We start from the raw sequence: 16567 nt of genomic DNA, 5'->3' as shown, positions 1-16567 counted from the left end.
TACGAGACTATTGTATTTTTAACTGTTTATGTAATATAATAAATATCCTAATTATATATATAAGACCACAGTGACCTGTCGTATTGAACTTCGATAACCATATAAGGTACAGGCGAATCCAAATCAATGTTGGAGTGTATGAAATTTGATATGCATCATTTTGGTCTGTCTTTATCTATATTACTGACGAATATTACGAAAACGTCCTTACGGTGGTGGCTAGTCAATCAAACCGCCTTACAGTAAAGGTACAGCGAGATATATAAAACGACTTGGATAAATTATAAGAAAAAGAATATCGTTCAGTCTTCAAAAAAGTAGATATCAGGAAAAGATAAGCTTACTACATTCGTTTATTCAGTGTCATCTGTTTAACAATATCTATGTTAGATTTTCCTACTAGCTAAAAATTTCGCTTGAACGAAATTTTAGTTTTCCAATAGATAACGTTTTCCTTTCTGATATGACTAATCACTTCGTTCAAAAATAGACCATTCCCTTCTTTTCCCTTTTATCGTTTTAGTCCAACAGTCTTGGTCTATTTTTCCATTGTATCATTTAGTACAATTTTGAAATGTGAATAATTTGGAAAGCTTAGTTCAATGAATTAAGGTTTTATTTATTAGGTATGAAATAAAATATTAACTTTGTAATGAAGTATGGTTAAAAATGCAGTTTACTATTTATGTTGGTTTTTTTTAAGATAGCTTAACCTTCGTGTCCTTTGCTTTACTTTCAAAAATATGCATAAAGGCACATTTACAACAATTCTGAAGTTTTTTTAACTTATGTAACTCACTCCTGTTTGCCCGAATGTGCACATGTATTCCAAGTACGAGACGTAAATCGGACTACCCTATAAAAACTTGCATTGGGTGGCCCGTTAGCTCTTCACGTACGAGCGGACATTGCTTCCCGGCTGACTTGGTGAAAACTGAGTGCGCCATACAACTACGCCATCCGACCACCCCCAGTATCCTTCAGCTTCGTAACAATCACTTATCATTTAGTTGTTTGCTTTTTGTAGTGTATTTTTATCCATTCCAAATATTTTCACAAGTTTTCTTGTACTCAGAAAAATCTCCTGCTTCTTAAAGTCCCCGTATAGCTCCCCGAAGGTACCGGCCCTGTCCCCATGGTATGACAGGTCAGAAGTCGAACCAATATTCCTTTCTTTATACTGTTGTTTCATTTATTGAATCAATAAAATTAGTTTCATTGATCTTATTGTCATTTATTATTTTGGACTTGGACGACAAAACTGTTTACTTTACTTCTCCCAGTAATAGACGTCTTTTGTCAACGTTTATGTGCCTAAATATGATAGGTGATGCATCATTTTGGTGGCAGCGATGGAATATTTGGTTGAAGCCGATGTTTAATATCAGCGTTTATTACGTCTTCAACAGTGAAATATCACTTAACTAACTTGAATATATACGAAATGTTCTATACATAGAGAATAGCAGCAAAGGGCAGAATTACGTCGAGTAACCAATTCACTTTGCCTTGTTGTCGAGCGTGACGTTTTAAGAATTGGTCCTTTGTTGATGCAGCTATATTTGAGTTGTGTTTCTTTCAAGAGCCCGATATACAGTCATACTCGTGAAATACATATGTAGTACTTAACGAGAAACAATTGAATATCCTCTATATATAGAAAACGAAGTAAGCCGTTTTTTTATTTTGAGTTTAACAAGGAAATTAATTAAATTGATATCAACGATGAAAACAATACATCAGATATGAATTATTTGTATATACTAGTCAGACACAATGGTTTTCTCTGATGTATAGTACACATACGTAGGCTTTAAAATAACAAGAGTTTTTAAATATAAGACACCACTTGATGTACAATGTATATCAACATATTATCAGATTAGTAAAAAAGTTATCAAGCATTTCCATATTCGCATTATTGATATTTGGAATCTTTCACTTTTTTGTTAATTAAAATACACATGTTTTAAACAATCTTAATACATATATAGAAATGCATTTGCAAACAAAACATTAATACTTATATGCGTTAGTTTGAAAAAAATAGATGAACTTTGAAAAAGTCAGCAGAAATATACACACTTATTCGTTAGGTTTTGATTATGTAATGTCACATCCTGCAGGCGTTTCAGATGTGACGGACCAGTCGTTTCTACGTTAGGTTTTGACGATGTACTGTCACATCCTGCAGGCGTTTTAGATGTGACGGACCAGTCGTTTCTACGTTGGAGACAAAATGATCTGATGATGATGAACCAGGTATAGCCAGTTTTCTCTCCTCAATCATAACATACCAGACACCTCCGCCGTTTAGAAATCCATAGGTTGCGGTCTATACGGTACACTAGACAATGCCCTTTGTATCGTGGTTTACTGGATAGAAGTGTCCTGAAAGCTCACACACTACGTAGTCATGGTTTCCTGTTCGACAGCCTCCAATCTACACTGAAGTAATTAAGTTATTAGGTATGCGTGTACAGTGGTTACATTGACTTAAGGTGTGTTCGCTGTATCTCAGGTCGGTGGTAACCCGCTGTATCTCAGGTCGGTGGTGACTTCAGGTTTTCGGGTATTTGACGGTTGACATCACGATTGCTGATACATATCGTCGAGGTCAAATTATCTAAGCTCTCCGATCCATTACATGAATTATCAAGCGAGATCGGATCACCATCTGGCTTGTTACATGTAGTTCAGGAGACACTAATCCTTGCTGTAGAACCGACTTTTCATGCGTTGTTTTAGTGTTTTTCTATTTTTCATTTTTTCCCTATTTTTCGTTCACGGTGTTGTGTTCCTCATCTATTTTGGATTTCTGGCTTTCTCGATGTGCAATTGTTCTTGTACCTTCTAGAATGCAAAGTTTCACCAACCATACCATAGCGTCCCCAACATAGATATAAAAAAATCAGCATATGTTTAATTAAAACTATATATATATCCAGGTTTCACTGGCATAAATAAAGAGCCATGACGTGTACAATATATCCGTTTCTTAGAAGAAGTTATTACGTGTAGGTTCGTTGACAGGAAGGGGCGTGACGATACGTTTGCTATTCTTCGTTTTCTGGTTCGACGTATTCGGGGAATTTCCTCCTTGTGCCATTTTCTGCATCATACAACAATGGCTGACCATGGTCGCGATAGCCACGCCCAAAGCTAGGGTTGCTATGACAGCGGTTCCGTACTTCAACGCTTTGTCCCATGCTGTAAAGAGAAAAGTTAGCAGGAGTGTAAATTTAAATATATGCACATATATTGACATGTGGGTATATTGGGGTGAATATGTTTACGTACTGCAGGAGTAGTGGTAGGGATTTTAGTTAAGAAAGTATCAAAAGTAATTGTTTTCTACAATCACGATATTGTTTTCTCAACAGCACGATTCTTTGCTCAGAACCAGTCTAACTTACGGAATGCGGTGATCAACCAACCGTCTTTTTGTTTTATCAAACTTACGTTTAACCAACTTCTGTGGAAAAAATATTCTCGATTTCATGTGGAAATACATCACGTAGTTGCAGCAATCAGAACAACATAATTCGTTTGACTAACACCAGAGGGGAAAATACACTCCATTCATGTGTTCTTACGTAGATAAAGTGGCAACATTAATTACTATTTACTATCATGCTTCAGACAGTTGTATAACAAGTAATAAGCTCTAGAACCCCTAAAGTAGTCTAGGTCCTAACAGCCGGCTAACAAAAAGCGAACATGGGTAGCTCAAAAGCATATACTTAACACATTAATGGCAGTAAATGATATATTTTCAGACGGCATTAAATCCTTATCGTGTATTGTAGTCCATGTGACTGTAGCCCCATTAACTAAATATATGTATCAATAAATTGTGTATAGGTGTATTCCAGCTATGTTTAAGTAACGGATCAGTTAGAATGTACAATATAATGGCCAAGGCTGGTCTGAATGGATGTTATCGGAAGTGTTCCATTTACATCCCTGTCACCAGTAGGCCTCTAGCTTTGTTTACCCACAACTCTAAAATTGTAGGCTATAACCGTTCGATCTTATTTTTTAGAATAATATGTAGACTAATACAGTATAAATAATGTTCCGAAAATGCCGTTTACGTGAATTTATACTGTTTCATTTACAAACATTATGTATGAACTTTGTTTTGCAAACCTACGAAATTTCCTAACAAGATCATCTAAATAAGTGTCACACTGGTATTATCAAACTTGATCCTCAATACCATTCCATACTCGCTTTCTAAAACGATATAATCTGAACTCAATAGTATATATTCACGATAAGGATAGTTCGATAGCATTGACCTGCTGGAGGAGTTCTACTGTAATAGAGGGTGTTCGTACTTACTGGAATCGTCCGTAGAGGCAGTGGTGGTTGTTGTCTAGAAAAAATAATACATTTAACAAGTAATTAATGCGTTAAATTGTAACAGATATCTGTTTTCGCATTATGACAAAACATAATGTATATAATACTGATAATATAGCTTAACCGACAATATGCCCGACTCCAATGTAAACAGGTTCTGGTTAAGTAGTGATGGGTTAGTTGCATTTTGGTAACTAGCTATACGTTGTTACAACTTTGCGGTAATGTCTGGCTTGCTTTCAAATTCTTTCCGACAGTAAATGCAATATCTACACAGTTTAATAGTTCTACTTACCATTTACAGTCGATATGAAGTGATTTCAATAAAATTTCAAATTGTGTGCATCCAACACCATGTAGGCTTTTATTTCAGCATATTTCATAATACTTTATTGCAATTCTTCTATCTTATCATGAAAGAAGCAAGTGCAATATTTGTAGTAGGAGGGTTTGTACAGGCTACTGGCTACAAATGAAACCCTGATTGATTGATTGATTGATTGACAGGTTTTGTGTCCGCTTCACTACCGAGTAGTTGGGTTATCCAGCAGACAAACAAAAACAAACCCCCTGATGAATGTCATTGACTTCAGTAGTGGTATATTTAGTGTCAACTTTAGTCAGTGGAAAATTATAGATATGGCAATACTTGATATGGCTGTATACACTATATGTTTGTATCCTTGTGGTGACCCTAGTCAATGTGAATTTGACATCATGAGATAATATGGACAGCAGCATTACAATGTACCTGTGTTATAAATAGACGATGAATTTCGATATAACTGGCCATTTTATCTAATGACTTCGATGTGACAAAAATATACTTACCTCACATCCGAGAGCAAACGAGACTTTGTTCAAGAGAGTTCCGTTGTACGCTGTTGGGGTCATGCACGTGATGTCACCGTCCAACGTCACACCTGTAACACATCATTAGTCACGTGAACAAGCTCATATAACGTCGCATATTAAAAAAAAATACTTATTTAGCAATGGAAAAATCTAAGTTTAAACTTCATCATTTTCTTTTTTAGTAAATGAGATTTTTATATGCACACACAACAACATGAATAGGTCACACAGTGATGTTTTGTCAAGCAGATTTTGCGTTTAGCTCTGGATTCATAACTTTAATACATGTACATAAGAATACTAGAAGTTCGACAGCCATATTTGTTATGCAAATGCATCAAGAGGAGTTATACATTTATAGATGAAAAGTAGGTCACTGTGACCTATGCTTTCGACTTCACTAACTTATATTCCAAAATGAAAAGTAGGTCACTGTGACCTATGCTTTCGACTTTACTAACTTATATTCCGATCATGAAAAGTAGGTCACTGTGACCTATGCTATCCTCTTCACTAACTTAGCTTCCGAGTATGAAAAGAAGGTCACTGTGACCTATGCTATCCTCTTCACTACCTTATATTTCGAGTAAAATTAATTCCGCTACTTTGATACTAGACATCTAAAAGTAAAAAAAACTTCACGCGTAGATGCATCTTGTAAAATACTACACCAGATAACTGTGGATTATATTTGCCGTTTAACTGACGTTGTTTAGACCATTCATTAGTTTCCTTACTTTAGTAATTACATGCACTTAGCTCCATTTCAATCAAAGCGGTAGTAGGAACATGCCTGTTTTGTAAACAAATATTTTGGTTATATGTATACAGGGAGATGAGGTCATAAAGCAAACTTTTACACAAAATTAAAGTAGTCCTTCCTTCCCTCTCCTTTTTCCTCAATATAGTAAAACATGATATCATAAAATATTTCATTATGTCGAGTAGTTCATGTGGAACATAACACTCTGATCACCGGAATTAAAGCACATAACGTCCTTTGAAATTAAAGACTTTTTTTTAAAGACGTGTCATGTTTTTGTTTTTGTTTTAATCAGTGAACCAATGGAATGCCACTCTACTAATAAACCGCCTTCAAGCTTGTTTATTGATATTTTGTGGGGGGATTGATTTTTTTTCACCTAACACTGACTCTTTATTTCGGGAAAGTTTTTTTCATTTTTGAAAAAAGTATCATTTCTATAAAGGAAACCTTTTTTTCTTTATTTTTTTCCGTTTTTTTTTATTTTTTATTTGTATTGTTTGTTTATTTATTTAGTTTCCTGCTTAAAGTAACAATTACTTCATTTTATTGCTTACCAGTATATTTGACCCACTTCACGAGGTATGAAATGTCGCACGTACACGCCCATTGGTTGCCGGTAATCGACAAGGTACTGAGAGATGTCATGGAGTCGAAAGCGTTGGTTTCGAGTGTTGTCAGAGCATTATTGGCGACATTCAAAGCCGTGACAGCTGACTTCCCGTCAAATGCACCACTTGGAATAGACGTTAATCCCAAATTGTCTAGTGTGATTTTGGTCATGGCGGAGCCTGCGTTCTCGAGAAATCCACTCGGAAAAGTTGCGGCCGTCAAAGTTGTACCACTCATGGCAATGGAATTCATTGGCAAGCCGCTAAAAGTGGTGGCTGCAAAAGAGGCTATCGTTCCACCAGAAGTTAGAAAGTCGACAACTCCACTCAGCCCCGATAAATCCGAAGATGATATTCCAGCGGAAATGACGCAGTCTGTGATGCTCAATTCGGTTATCCATGTCATCGTACCAGCAAATGCGTTCGCTGCAATCACTAGAACATTACTTCCGGTGCATGTAATGGCAATACTTCTTTGACCGGAAGGATCAGCGCAATCGGATAGCCCAGAAAAGGCGTTCGCCGGAAGTGTACCATCCACGTTGTTTAGTGTGATATAGCATGGCGAGGTACTGAAATCCCCCGAAACAAGAGGTGGGGACCAGCTAGAGAAATCGCACGTTCCATACGATCCGGTTTCTGTACATCCGGTCGGCGTTGCATTGGACATAGGAAGGGCTAGCAGCAGACAAAGAACACCGGAAACCAGCCTTAAAAATAACATCGCTAAATCCCAATCCGTCCGGACGAGAACCTCCTCTGTGTACTTTATGAAAATATTAAATAGATGTGTTTCTTTTCGTAAGCGTCGAAATGAATGTACTTTAGATACCTTACATCGTCTTGATATAGGAATCACAAGCTACAGTTCCGTAACCAACATCCGATCCAAACTGTCGAACGGGAAATTTTAACACTAGCTCTCTATGGAACGTTTTCGAAATATGTACATACAATACAAAGTAAATGTTATTTAAACATGAACTACGGTGTGAGATGTATGACGACAGTTAAAGGGAACAGAAACCCTGTTAATGACAATACAAATATCTACCAATGTATTGTGACTTTTGAAAAGTCGCACTTATTCGCGAGTACATGGGTACGTGTGGTGTTGTGTTTTCGGATCAAAGGCCTTTGTACCTGTCACTTTCACATGTCAACGTCGCTACGATACAACTGACCAACGGGGAAATTGACCACTGTGTAAAAACACTCCAACGATCGTGTTTATTTAGAAATATCATGTTTGATTGATCCCGTGAAACGATGAAGTAATTAAAAAGAATTAGTAGGTTAGGGACACAATAGTGTCGGTGAGATAAAAAATATTTACAGTTACTTGATTCGCATTGGACACAGATATTTTGGTCCAGATTTAAGAAAAGCATGTGTGATTAAACTGAAGAACCTATAAAACATAAAATAATTAAATCGGCGACGCATGATCTAGAATATGGTCAGAAAAACAAAATGTTTGAAATGCTATGTTAAGATTAGGGCTTGCTCTCAGGTTAAGATCGCGGTATATACTTGATTTCATTACAATTGTCAGAATTTAGTGACAATTATGCTACTTAGTGATTTTTTTTTATTAAAATATAATCAATCAGAGAAATATTAAAAAGATTCACAAAGATATTTTTTCAATTTTAAAGTTTTTTTGACGCTTGAGTATGTAATCATTCTACCGTATCTGTTAGAATGTCTAGTTGGTTTTGATTCTTTTTTATGACCAAGTATTTTACCAGATTAAAGGAACGTGTATCATGTCAGAAAGGAAACAATGGCGGGGGCACAATTTTGATTGATTGTATCAATAGTTAGCTTAAGACTGGTGAGTAACGTGCTATGTAATACAGCACTATTGTCAGTACCTGAGATATCCAATGAAAAACTCCAGCGTCCTAACAGATACCTATGTATTTTATATTTTATATTTTATTTCAGCTTATCAAAAAAAATATGAAACTATTCATATCCGTTTTATAAAACACGCATTTATATATGAAAGAACTATTAAGAAATAAATTAGAACCTCAAGTGATACAGGCGCACAGGTATATAGCCAGAATCATGCAAGTAAAATCAATGTAAGCCTCTTTTCAGTGTTTACTCCTAAGAGTTCAATGGTCACGATATGTTGTTCAACACCTTGGCCAGGTAAACGATATGTTTAAGTGGTTTGCTGAATAACAGGTTTCATGTTACCACTGTAAGGACTTGTAAGACCCTAACAATACATTTAACTGCCACCAATAACGGCATGCTTCATTGGACCGTCCCGTTGATTGATATTTGTTGTTGTGGAAAAGACCCTTGAGAAGTAATGATCTTCTGTTCGGTTTAATGTAGGTTCGTTGAGTGTATGTATATCCTCCCTAAGTCGGGACGGGGTGTGGTACCGATTCGTTACCACTATAAAACGATGATGAATAACAGGAGCTAGCGATAGATTCACTGGTACTAGCCTCGTCTCTCAATGCACACATAATATAATCTTTATGTTGTGGGTGTATTGACAGACGAGGCTAGTACCTGTGATAAATTCGTTTGAGATAAATTGTTAAGTTTGATCATTACACCACAAAACTTCATTATGCTGACAGGATAACGAAGGTTTGTGGTGTTATGTTTAGAAGCAACATTATGATACATCCGTCCTTAATATTTATGCAAAATTGCAATACTTTGCCATTTTTATCTTTTTTAGTTATGGTATCTAAACGAAGGTCTGGTTTATACAGTTTTTCATATTACATGGGGTCTGTAGAAAAAAAAGGGAAATGTCCATTTTGTCAATTTTTCGGTTTAGGTAGGTTACACTATTACATGTAGAAAGGATTTTGCGAAAACTGACTCGAGCGTCTTACGTCACACGACTGCCGTTGTAGTCAGACGTAGCCAGCGATTTGTGTTGTCATTTCTCTAACGACTTCGATATTGTACATACAGCATTATTTGTGTTCCTGTTCAAGTAATATGTGTAAATATAACGGTGAATTTATCCCGGGTAGTCTATTTAAACCTATTCGTGTAAATATAAATGATAAGCGATACCAGGAACCTCGATACAGTACCTTTAAAGATGCAATGCACCCTACCAGTGATACCTATTTCCTACACGTTAACTTACTAAGCTTTATAACTTCGGTGGACATTACCTAGGACTCCTGTTCTATATCACTACATAGAACCATTAACCCGGACTCCTAGTCTATATCATTACATAGAACCATTTATCTAGGTTGACATTACCCCGGACTCCTGGTCTATATCATTACATAGAACCATTTACTGGTGTTGACATTACCACGGACTCTGGTCTATATCATTACATAGAACCATTTACCTGTGTAGACATTGCCCCGGACCCCTGGTCTATATCATTACATAGAACCATTTACCTGTGTGGACATTACCCCGGACTCTGGTCTATATCATTACATAGAACCATTTACCTGTGTTGACATTACCCCGGACTCTGGTCTATATCATTAGATAGAACCATTTACCTGTGTGGACATCACCCCGGACTCTGGTCTATATCATTACATAGAACCATTTACCTGTGCTGACATTACCCCGGGCTCTGGTCTATATCATTAGATAGAACCATTTACCTGTGTGGACATCACTCCGGACTCTGGTCTATATCATTACATAGAGCCATTTACCTGTGTAGACATTACCCCGGACCCCTGGTCTATATCATTACATAGAACCATTTACCTGTGTAGACATTACCCAGGACCCCTGTTCTATATCATTACATAGAACCATTTACCTGTGTTGACATTACCCCGTTCTCTGGTCTATATCATTACATAGACCCATTTACCTGTGTTGACATTACCCCGGACGCCTGGTCTATATCATTACATAGAACCATTTTCTGGTGTTGCCATTACCCCGGTCTCTGGTCTATATCATTACATAGAACCATTTACATTGTACCTGTGTTTACATTACCCCGGACTCCTGGTCTATATCATTACACAGAACAATTTACCTGTGTTGACATTACCCCGGACTCATGGTCTATATCATTACATAGAACAATTTACCTGTGTTGACATTACCCCGGACTCATGGTCTATATCATTACATAGAACCATTTACCTGTGTTGACATTACCCCGGACTCTGGTCTATATCATTACATAGAACAATTTACCAGTGTTGACATTACCCCGGACTCTGGTCTATATCATTACATAGAACAATTTATCAGTGTTGACATTACCCCGGACTCTGGTCTATATCATTACATAGAACAATTTACCAGTGTTGACACTACCCCGGACTCTGGTCTATATCATTACATAGAACATTTTACCAGTGTTGACATTACCCCGGACTCTGGGCTATATCATTACATAGAACCATTTACCTGTGTGGACATTACCCCGGACTCCTGGGCTATATCATTACATAGAACCATCTACCTATGTTGACATTCCCCCGGACTCCTGATCTATATCATTACATAGAACCATTTACCTGTGTTTACATTACCCCGGACTCCTGGTCTATATCATTACATAGAACCATCTACCTATGTTGACATTACCCCGGACTCCTGATCTATATCATTACATAGAACCATTTACCTGTGTTTACATTACCCCGGACTCCTGGTATATATCATTACATAGAACCATTTACCTGTGTTGACATTACCCCGGACTCCTGATCTATATCATTACATAGAACCATTTACCTGTGTTGACATTACCCCAGACTCCTGATCTATATCATTACATAGAACCATTTACCTGTGTAGACATTACCCCGGACTCCTGGTCTATATCCTTACATAGAACCATTTACCTGTGTTGACATTACCCCGGACTCCTGGTCTATATCATTACATAGAACCATTTACCCGTGTTGACATTACCCCGGACCCCTGTTCTATATCATTACATAGAACCATTAACCTGTGTTGACATTACCCCGGACTCCTGGTCTATATCATTACATAGAACCATTTACCTGTGTTGACATAACCCCGGAATCCTTGTCTATATCATTACATAGAACCATTTACCTGTGTGGACATTACCCCGGACTCCTCTGGTCTATATCATTACATAGAACGATTTACCTGTGTTGACATTACCCCGTACTCTGGTCTATATCATTACATAGAACAATTTACCAGTGTTGACATTACCCCGGACTACATTGTACCTGTGTTGTCATGACCCCGGACGCCTGGTCTATATAATTACATAGAACCATTTACCTGTGTAGACATTACCCCGGACCCCTAGTCTATATCATTACATAGAACCATTTACATTGTACCTGTGTTGTCATTACCCCGGACGCCTGGTCTATATCATAACATAGAACCATTTACCTGTGTTGACATTACCCCGGACGCCTGGTCTATATAATTACATAGAACCATTTACCTGTGTAGACATTACCCCGGACGCCTAGTCTATATCATTACATAGAACCATTTACCTGTGTGGACATTACCCCGGACTCCTGGTCTATATCATTACATAGAACCATTTACCTGTGTAGACATAACCCCGGACCCCTAGTCTATATCATTACATAGAACCATTTACCTGTGTGGACATTACCCCGGACTCTGGTCTATATCATTACATAGAACCATTTACCAGTGTGAACATTACCCCGGAATCCTGGTCTATATCATTACATAGAACCATTTTCCTGTGTGGACATTACCCCGGACTCTGGACTCCTGGTCTATATCATTATATAGAACCATTTACATTGTACCTGTGTTTACATTACCACGGACTCCTGGTCTATATCATTACATAGAACCATTACATAGAACCATTTACCTGTGTTGACATTACCGTGGACTCTGGTCTATATCATTACATAGAACCATTTCCCAGTGTGAACATTACCCCGGAATCCTGGTCTATATCATTACATATAACCATTTACCTGTGTGGACATTACCCCGGACTCTGGTCTATATCATTAAATAGAACCATTTACCAGTGTGAACATTACCCCGGACTCCTGGTCTATATCATTATATAGAACCATTTACATTGTACCTGTGTTGACATTACCACGGACTCCTGGTCTATATCATTACATAGAACCATTACATAGAACCATTTACCTGTGTTGACATTACTACGGACTCCTGGTCTATATCATTACATAGAACCATTTACCTGTGTAGACATTACCCCGGACTCCTGGTCTATATCATTATATAGAACCATTTACATTGTACCTGTGTTGACATTACCACGGACTCCTGGTCTATATCATTACATAGAACCATTTGTCTTTGTTGACATTATCCCGGACTCTGGTCTATATCATTACATAGAACCATTTACCTGTGTAGACATTGCCCCGGACTCCTGGTCTATATCATTATATAGAACCATTTACATTGTACCTGTGTTGACATTCTATATCATTACATAGAACCATTTACCTGCGTTGACCTTACCCCGGACCCCTGGTCTATATCATTACATAGAACCATTTTCCTGTGTTGACATTTCCCCGGGCTCCTGGTCTATATCATTACATAGAACCATTTACGTGTGTAGACATTACCCCGTACTGTGGTCTATATCATTACATAGAACCATTTACCTGTGGTGACATTACCCCGGACTCCTGGTCTATATCATCACATAGAACCATTTACCTGTGTTGACCTTACCCCGGACTCTGGTCTATATCATTACATAGAACAATTTACCTGTGTAGACATTACCCCGGACCCCTAGTCTATATCATTGCATAGAACCATTTACCTGTGTTGACATTACGCCGGACTCTGGTCTATATCATTACATAGAACAATTTACCTGTGTTGACATTACCCCGGACTCTGGTCTATATCATTACATAGAACAATTTACCTGTGTAGACATTACCCCGGACTCTTGGTCTATATCATTATATAGAACCATTTACATTGTACCTGTGTTGACATTACCCCGGACTCCTGGTCTATATAATTACATAGAACCATTTACCTGTGTTGACATATCATTATATAGAACCATTTACATTGTACCTGTGTTTACATTCCCCCGGACGCCTGGTCTATATCATTACAAAGAACCATTTACCTGTGTTGACATTACCCTGGACTCCTGGTCTATATCATTACATAGAATCATTTACCTGTGTAGACATTACCCCGGACTCCTGGTCTATATAATTACATAGAACCATTTACCTGTGTTGACACTACCACGGACTCCTGGTCTATATCATTACATACAACCATTTACCTGTGTTGACATTACCCCGTGCTCTGGTCTATATCATAACATAGAACCATTTACCCCCGGACTCCTGGTCTATATCATTACATACAACCATTTACCTGTGTTGACATTACCCCGTACTATAGAACCATTTACCTGTGTTGACATTACGCCGGACTCTGGTCTATATCATTACATAGAACCATTTTCCTGTGTTGACATTTCCCCGGGCTCCTGGTCTATATCATTACATAAAACCATTTACCTGTGTTAACATTACCCCGGACCCCTGTTCTATATCCTTACATAGAACCATTTACCTGTGTGGACATTACCCCGGACTCTGGTCTATATCATTACATAGAACCATTTCCCTGTGTAGACATTCCCCCGGACTCCTGGTCTATATCATTACATAGAATCATTTACCTGTGTAGACATTACCCCGGACCCCTAGTCTATATCATTACATAGAACCGTTTACCTGTGTTGACATTACCCCGGGCTCCTGGTCTATATCATTACATAGAACCATTTCCCTGTGTAGACATTACCCCGGACCCCTAGTCTATATCATTGCATAGAACCATTTACCTGTGTTGACATTATCCCGGACCCCTGGTCTATATCATTACATAGAACAATTTACCTGTGTAGACATTACCCCGGACTCTTGGTCTATATCATTATATAGAACCATTTACATTGTACCTGTGTTGACATTCTATATCATTACATAGAACCATTTACCTATGTTGACATTACCGCGGACTCTGGTCTATATCATTGCATAGAACCATTTACCTGTGTTGACATTAGCCCAGACTCCTGGTCTATATCATTACATAGAACCATTTACCTGTGGTGACATTACCCCGGACTCCTGGTCTATATCATCACATAGAACCATTTACCTGTGTTGACCTTACCCCGGACCCACCATTTACCTGTGTTGACATTACCCCGGGCCCCTGGTCTATATCATTACATAGAACCATTTACCTATGTTGACATTACCGCGGACTCTGGTCTATATCATTGCATAGAACCATTTTCCTGTGTTGACATTACCCCGGACTCTGGTCTATATCATTACATAGAACCATTTGGCTTTGTTGACATTATCCCGGACTCTGGTCTATATCATTCCATAGAACCATTTACCTGTGTTGACATTAGCCCAGACTCCTGGTCTATATCATTACATAGAACAATTTACCTGTGTAGACATTACCCCGGACCCCTAGTCAATATCATTACATTGCATAGAACCATTTACCTGTGTTGACATTAGCCCAGACTCCTGGTCTATATCATTACATAGAACCATTTCCCTGTGTAGACATTACCCCGGACCCCTAGTCTATATCATTGCATAGAACCATTTACCTGTGTTGACATTACCACGGACTCATGGTCTATATCATTACATAGAACCATTTGCCTGTGTAGACATTACCCCGGACCCCTAGTCTATATCATTGCATAGAACCATTTACCTGTGTTGACATTATCCCGGACCCCTGGTCTATATCATTACATAGAACAATTTACCTGTGTTGACATTACCACGGACTCGTGGTCTATATCATTACATAGAACCATTTACCTGCGTTGACCTTACCCCGGACCCCTGGTCTATATCATTACATAGAACAATTTACCTGTGTTGACATTACCACGGACTCATGGTCTATATCATTACATAGAACCATTTGTCTTTGTTGACATTATCCCGGACTCCTGGTCTATATCATTACATAGAACCATTTACCTGTGTTGACCTTACCCCGGACCCCTGGTCTATATCCTTACATAGAACCATTTACCTGTGTAGACATTACCCCGGACTCCTGGTCTATATCATTACATAGAACAATTTACCTGTGTTGACATTAACCCGGACCCCTGGTCTATATCATTACATAGAACAATTTACCTGTGTTGACATTAACCCGGACCCCTGGTCTATATCATTACATAGAACAATTTACCTGTGTTGACATTAACCCGGACCCCTGGTCTATATCATTACATAGAACCATTTGCCTGTGTTGACGTTACCCCGGTCTCTGGTCTATATCATCACATAGAACCATTTACCTGTGTTGACATTACCCCGGACCCCTGGTCTATATCATTACATAGAACCATTTGCCTGTGTTGACATTACCCCGGTCTCTGGTCTATATCATCACATAGAACCATTTACCTGTGTTGACATTACCCCGTACTCTGGTCTATATCATTACATAGAACCATTTGCCTGTGTTGACATTACCCCGTACTCTGGTCTATATCATTACATAGAACCATTTACATTGTACCTGTGTTGACATTACTCCGGACTCTATAGTATATATCATTCGCAACGAGTTTCTAATGAAGAAAAAATCTCGAAAATATTTTGAAATATTTTAGCTTGATCCTTGACGTTGAAAATGTAACCGGATTCGAATCTGAGCTCGAGGCAGGCCTATACTTCAAACATCATGATGTCGACTTCGTGGGGTTAGACATTGGCCTCTATACTGTCAATGTTAGCATGCAATCAAGGGCACACAATTATTTTACTTCGATGTATTTGGTGTCTATAAAAGTAAATTCTTCGTTTATATTTGGTTTTGTGTCCTAGCACCTTTTTATACTTTTAGACTGATGTACGATGTGCTTTGTGGAATATAATTTAGCATTATGATGACCAATAGTTTGAGGCCTGAATGTAAA

The 16567-nt window shown here is 38.0% G+C and overlaps 1 protein-coding gene across 2 annotated transcripts; it reads right to left on the bottom strand.

The window, feature by feature from the left end:
• Positions 1-2506: 2506 nt before the first annotated feature.
• LOC110463606 (carboxypeptidase N subunit 2-like) lies at positions 2507-7517 on the bottom strand. 2 transcript variants are annotated; one of them, XM_021518348.1, is made up of 4 exons: positions 6544-7517; positions 5200-5291; positions 4348-4381; positions 2507-3210 (listed from the first exon to the last, which is right to left on the bottom strand). In XM_021518348.1, the coding sequence occupies exons 1-4, from the start codon at positions 7319-7321 to the stop codon at positions 2999-3001; spliced, it is 1116 nt and encodes a 371-aa protein (XP_021374023.1). In that variant the 5' UTR covers positions 7322-7517; the 3' UTR covers positions 2507-2998. The 2 variants fall into 2 exon arrangements, with proteins under 2 accessions (XP_021374023.1, XP_021374024.1); XM_021518349.1 differs by having other exon boundaries at positions 4348-4378.
• Between the last annotated feature and the right edge of the window lie 9050 nt (positions 7518-16567).

The sequence above is a fragment of the Mizuhopecten yessoensis genome, unplaced genomic scaffold, assembly GCF_002113885.1.
Source record: "Mizuhopecten yessoensis strain PY_sf001 unplaced genomic scaffold, ASM211388v2 scaffold10919, whole genome shotgun sequence".
NCBI classification, from domain to species: Eukaryota; Metazoa; Mollusca; class Bivalvia; order Pectinida; family Pectinidae; genus Mizuhopecten; species Mizuhopecten yessoensis.
Note: the sequence above shows the minus strand (reverse complement) of the source record. Positions and strands in the feature narration are given on the sequence as shown.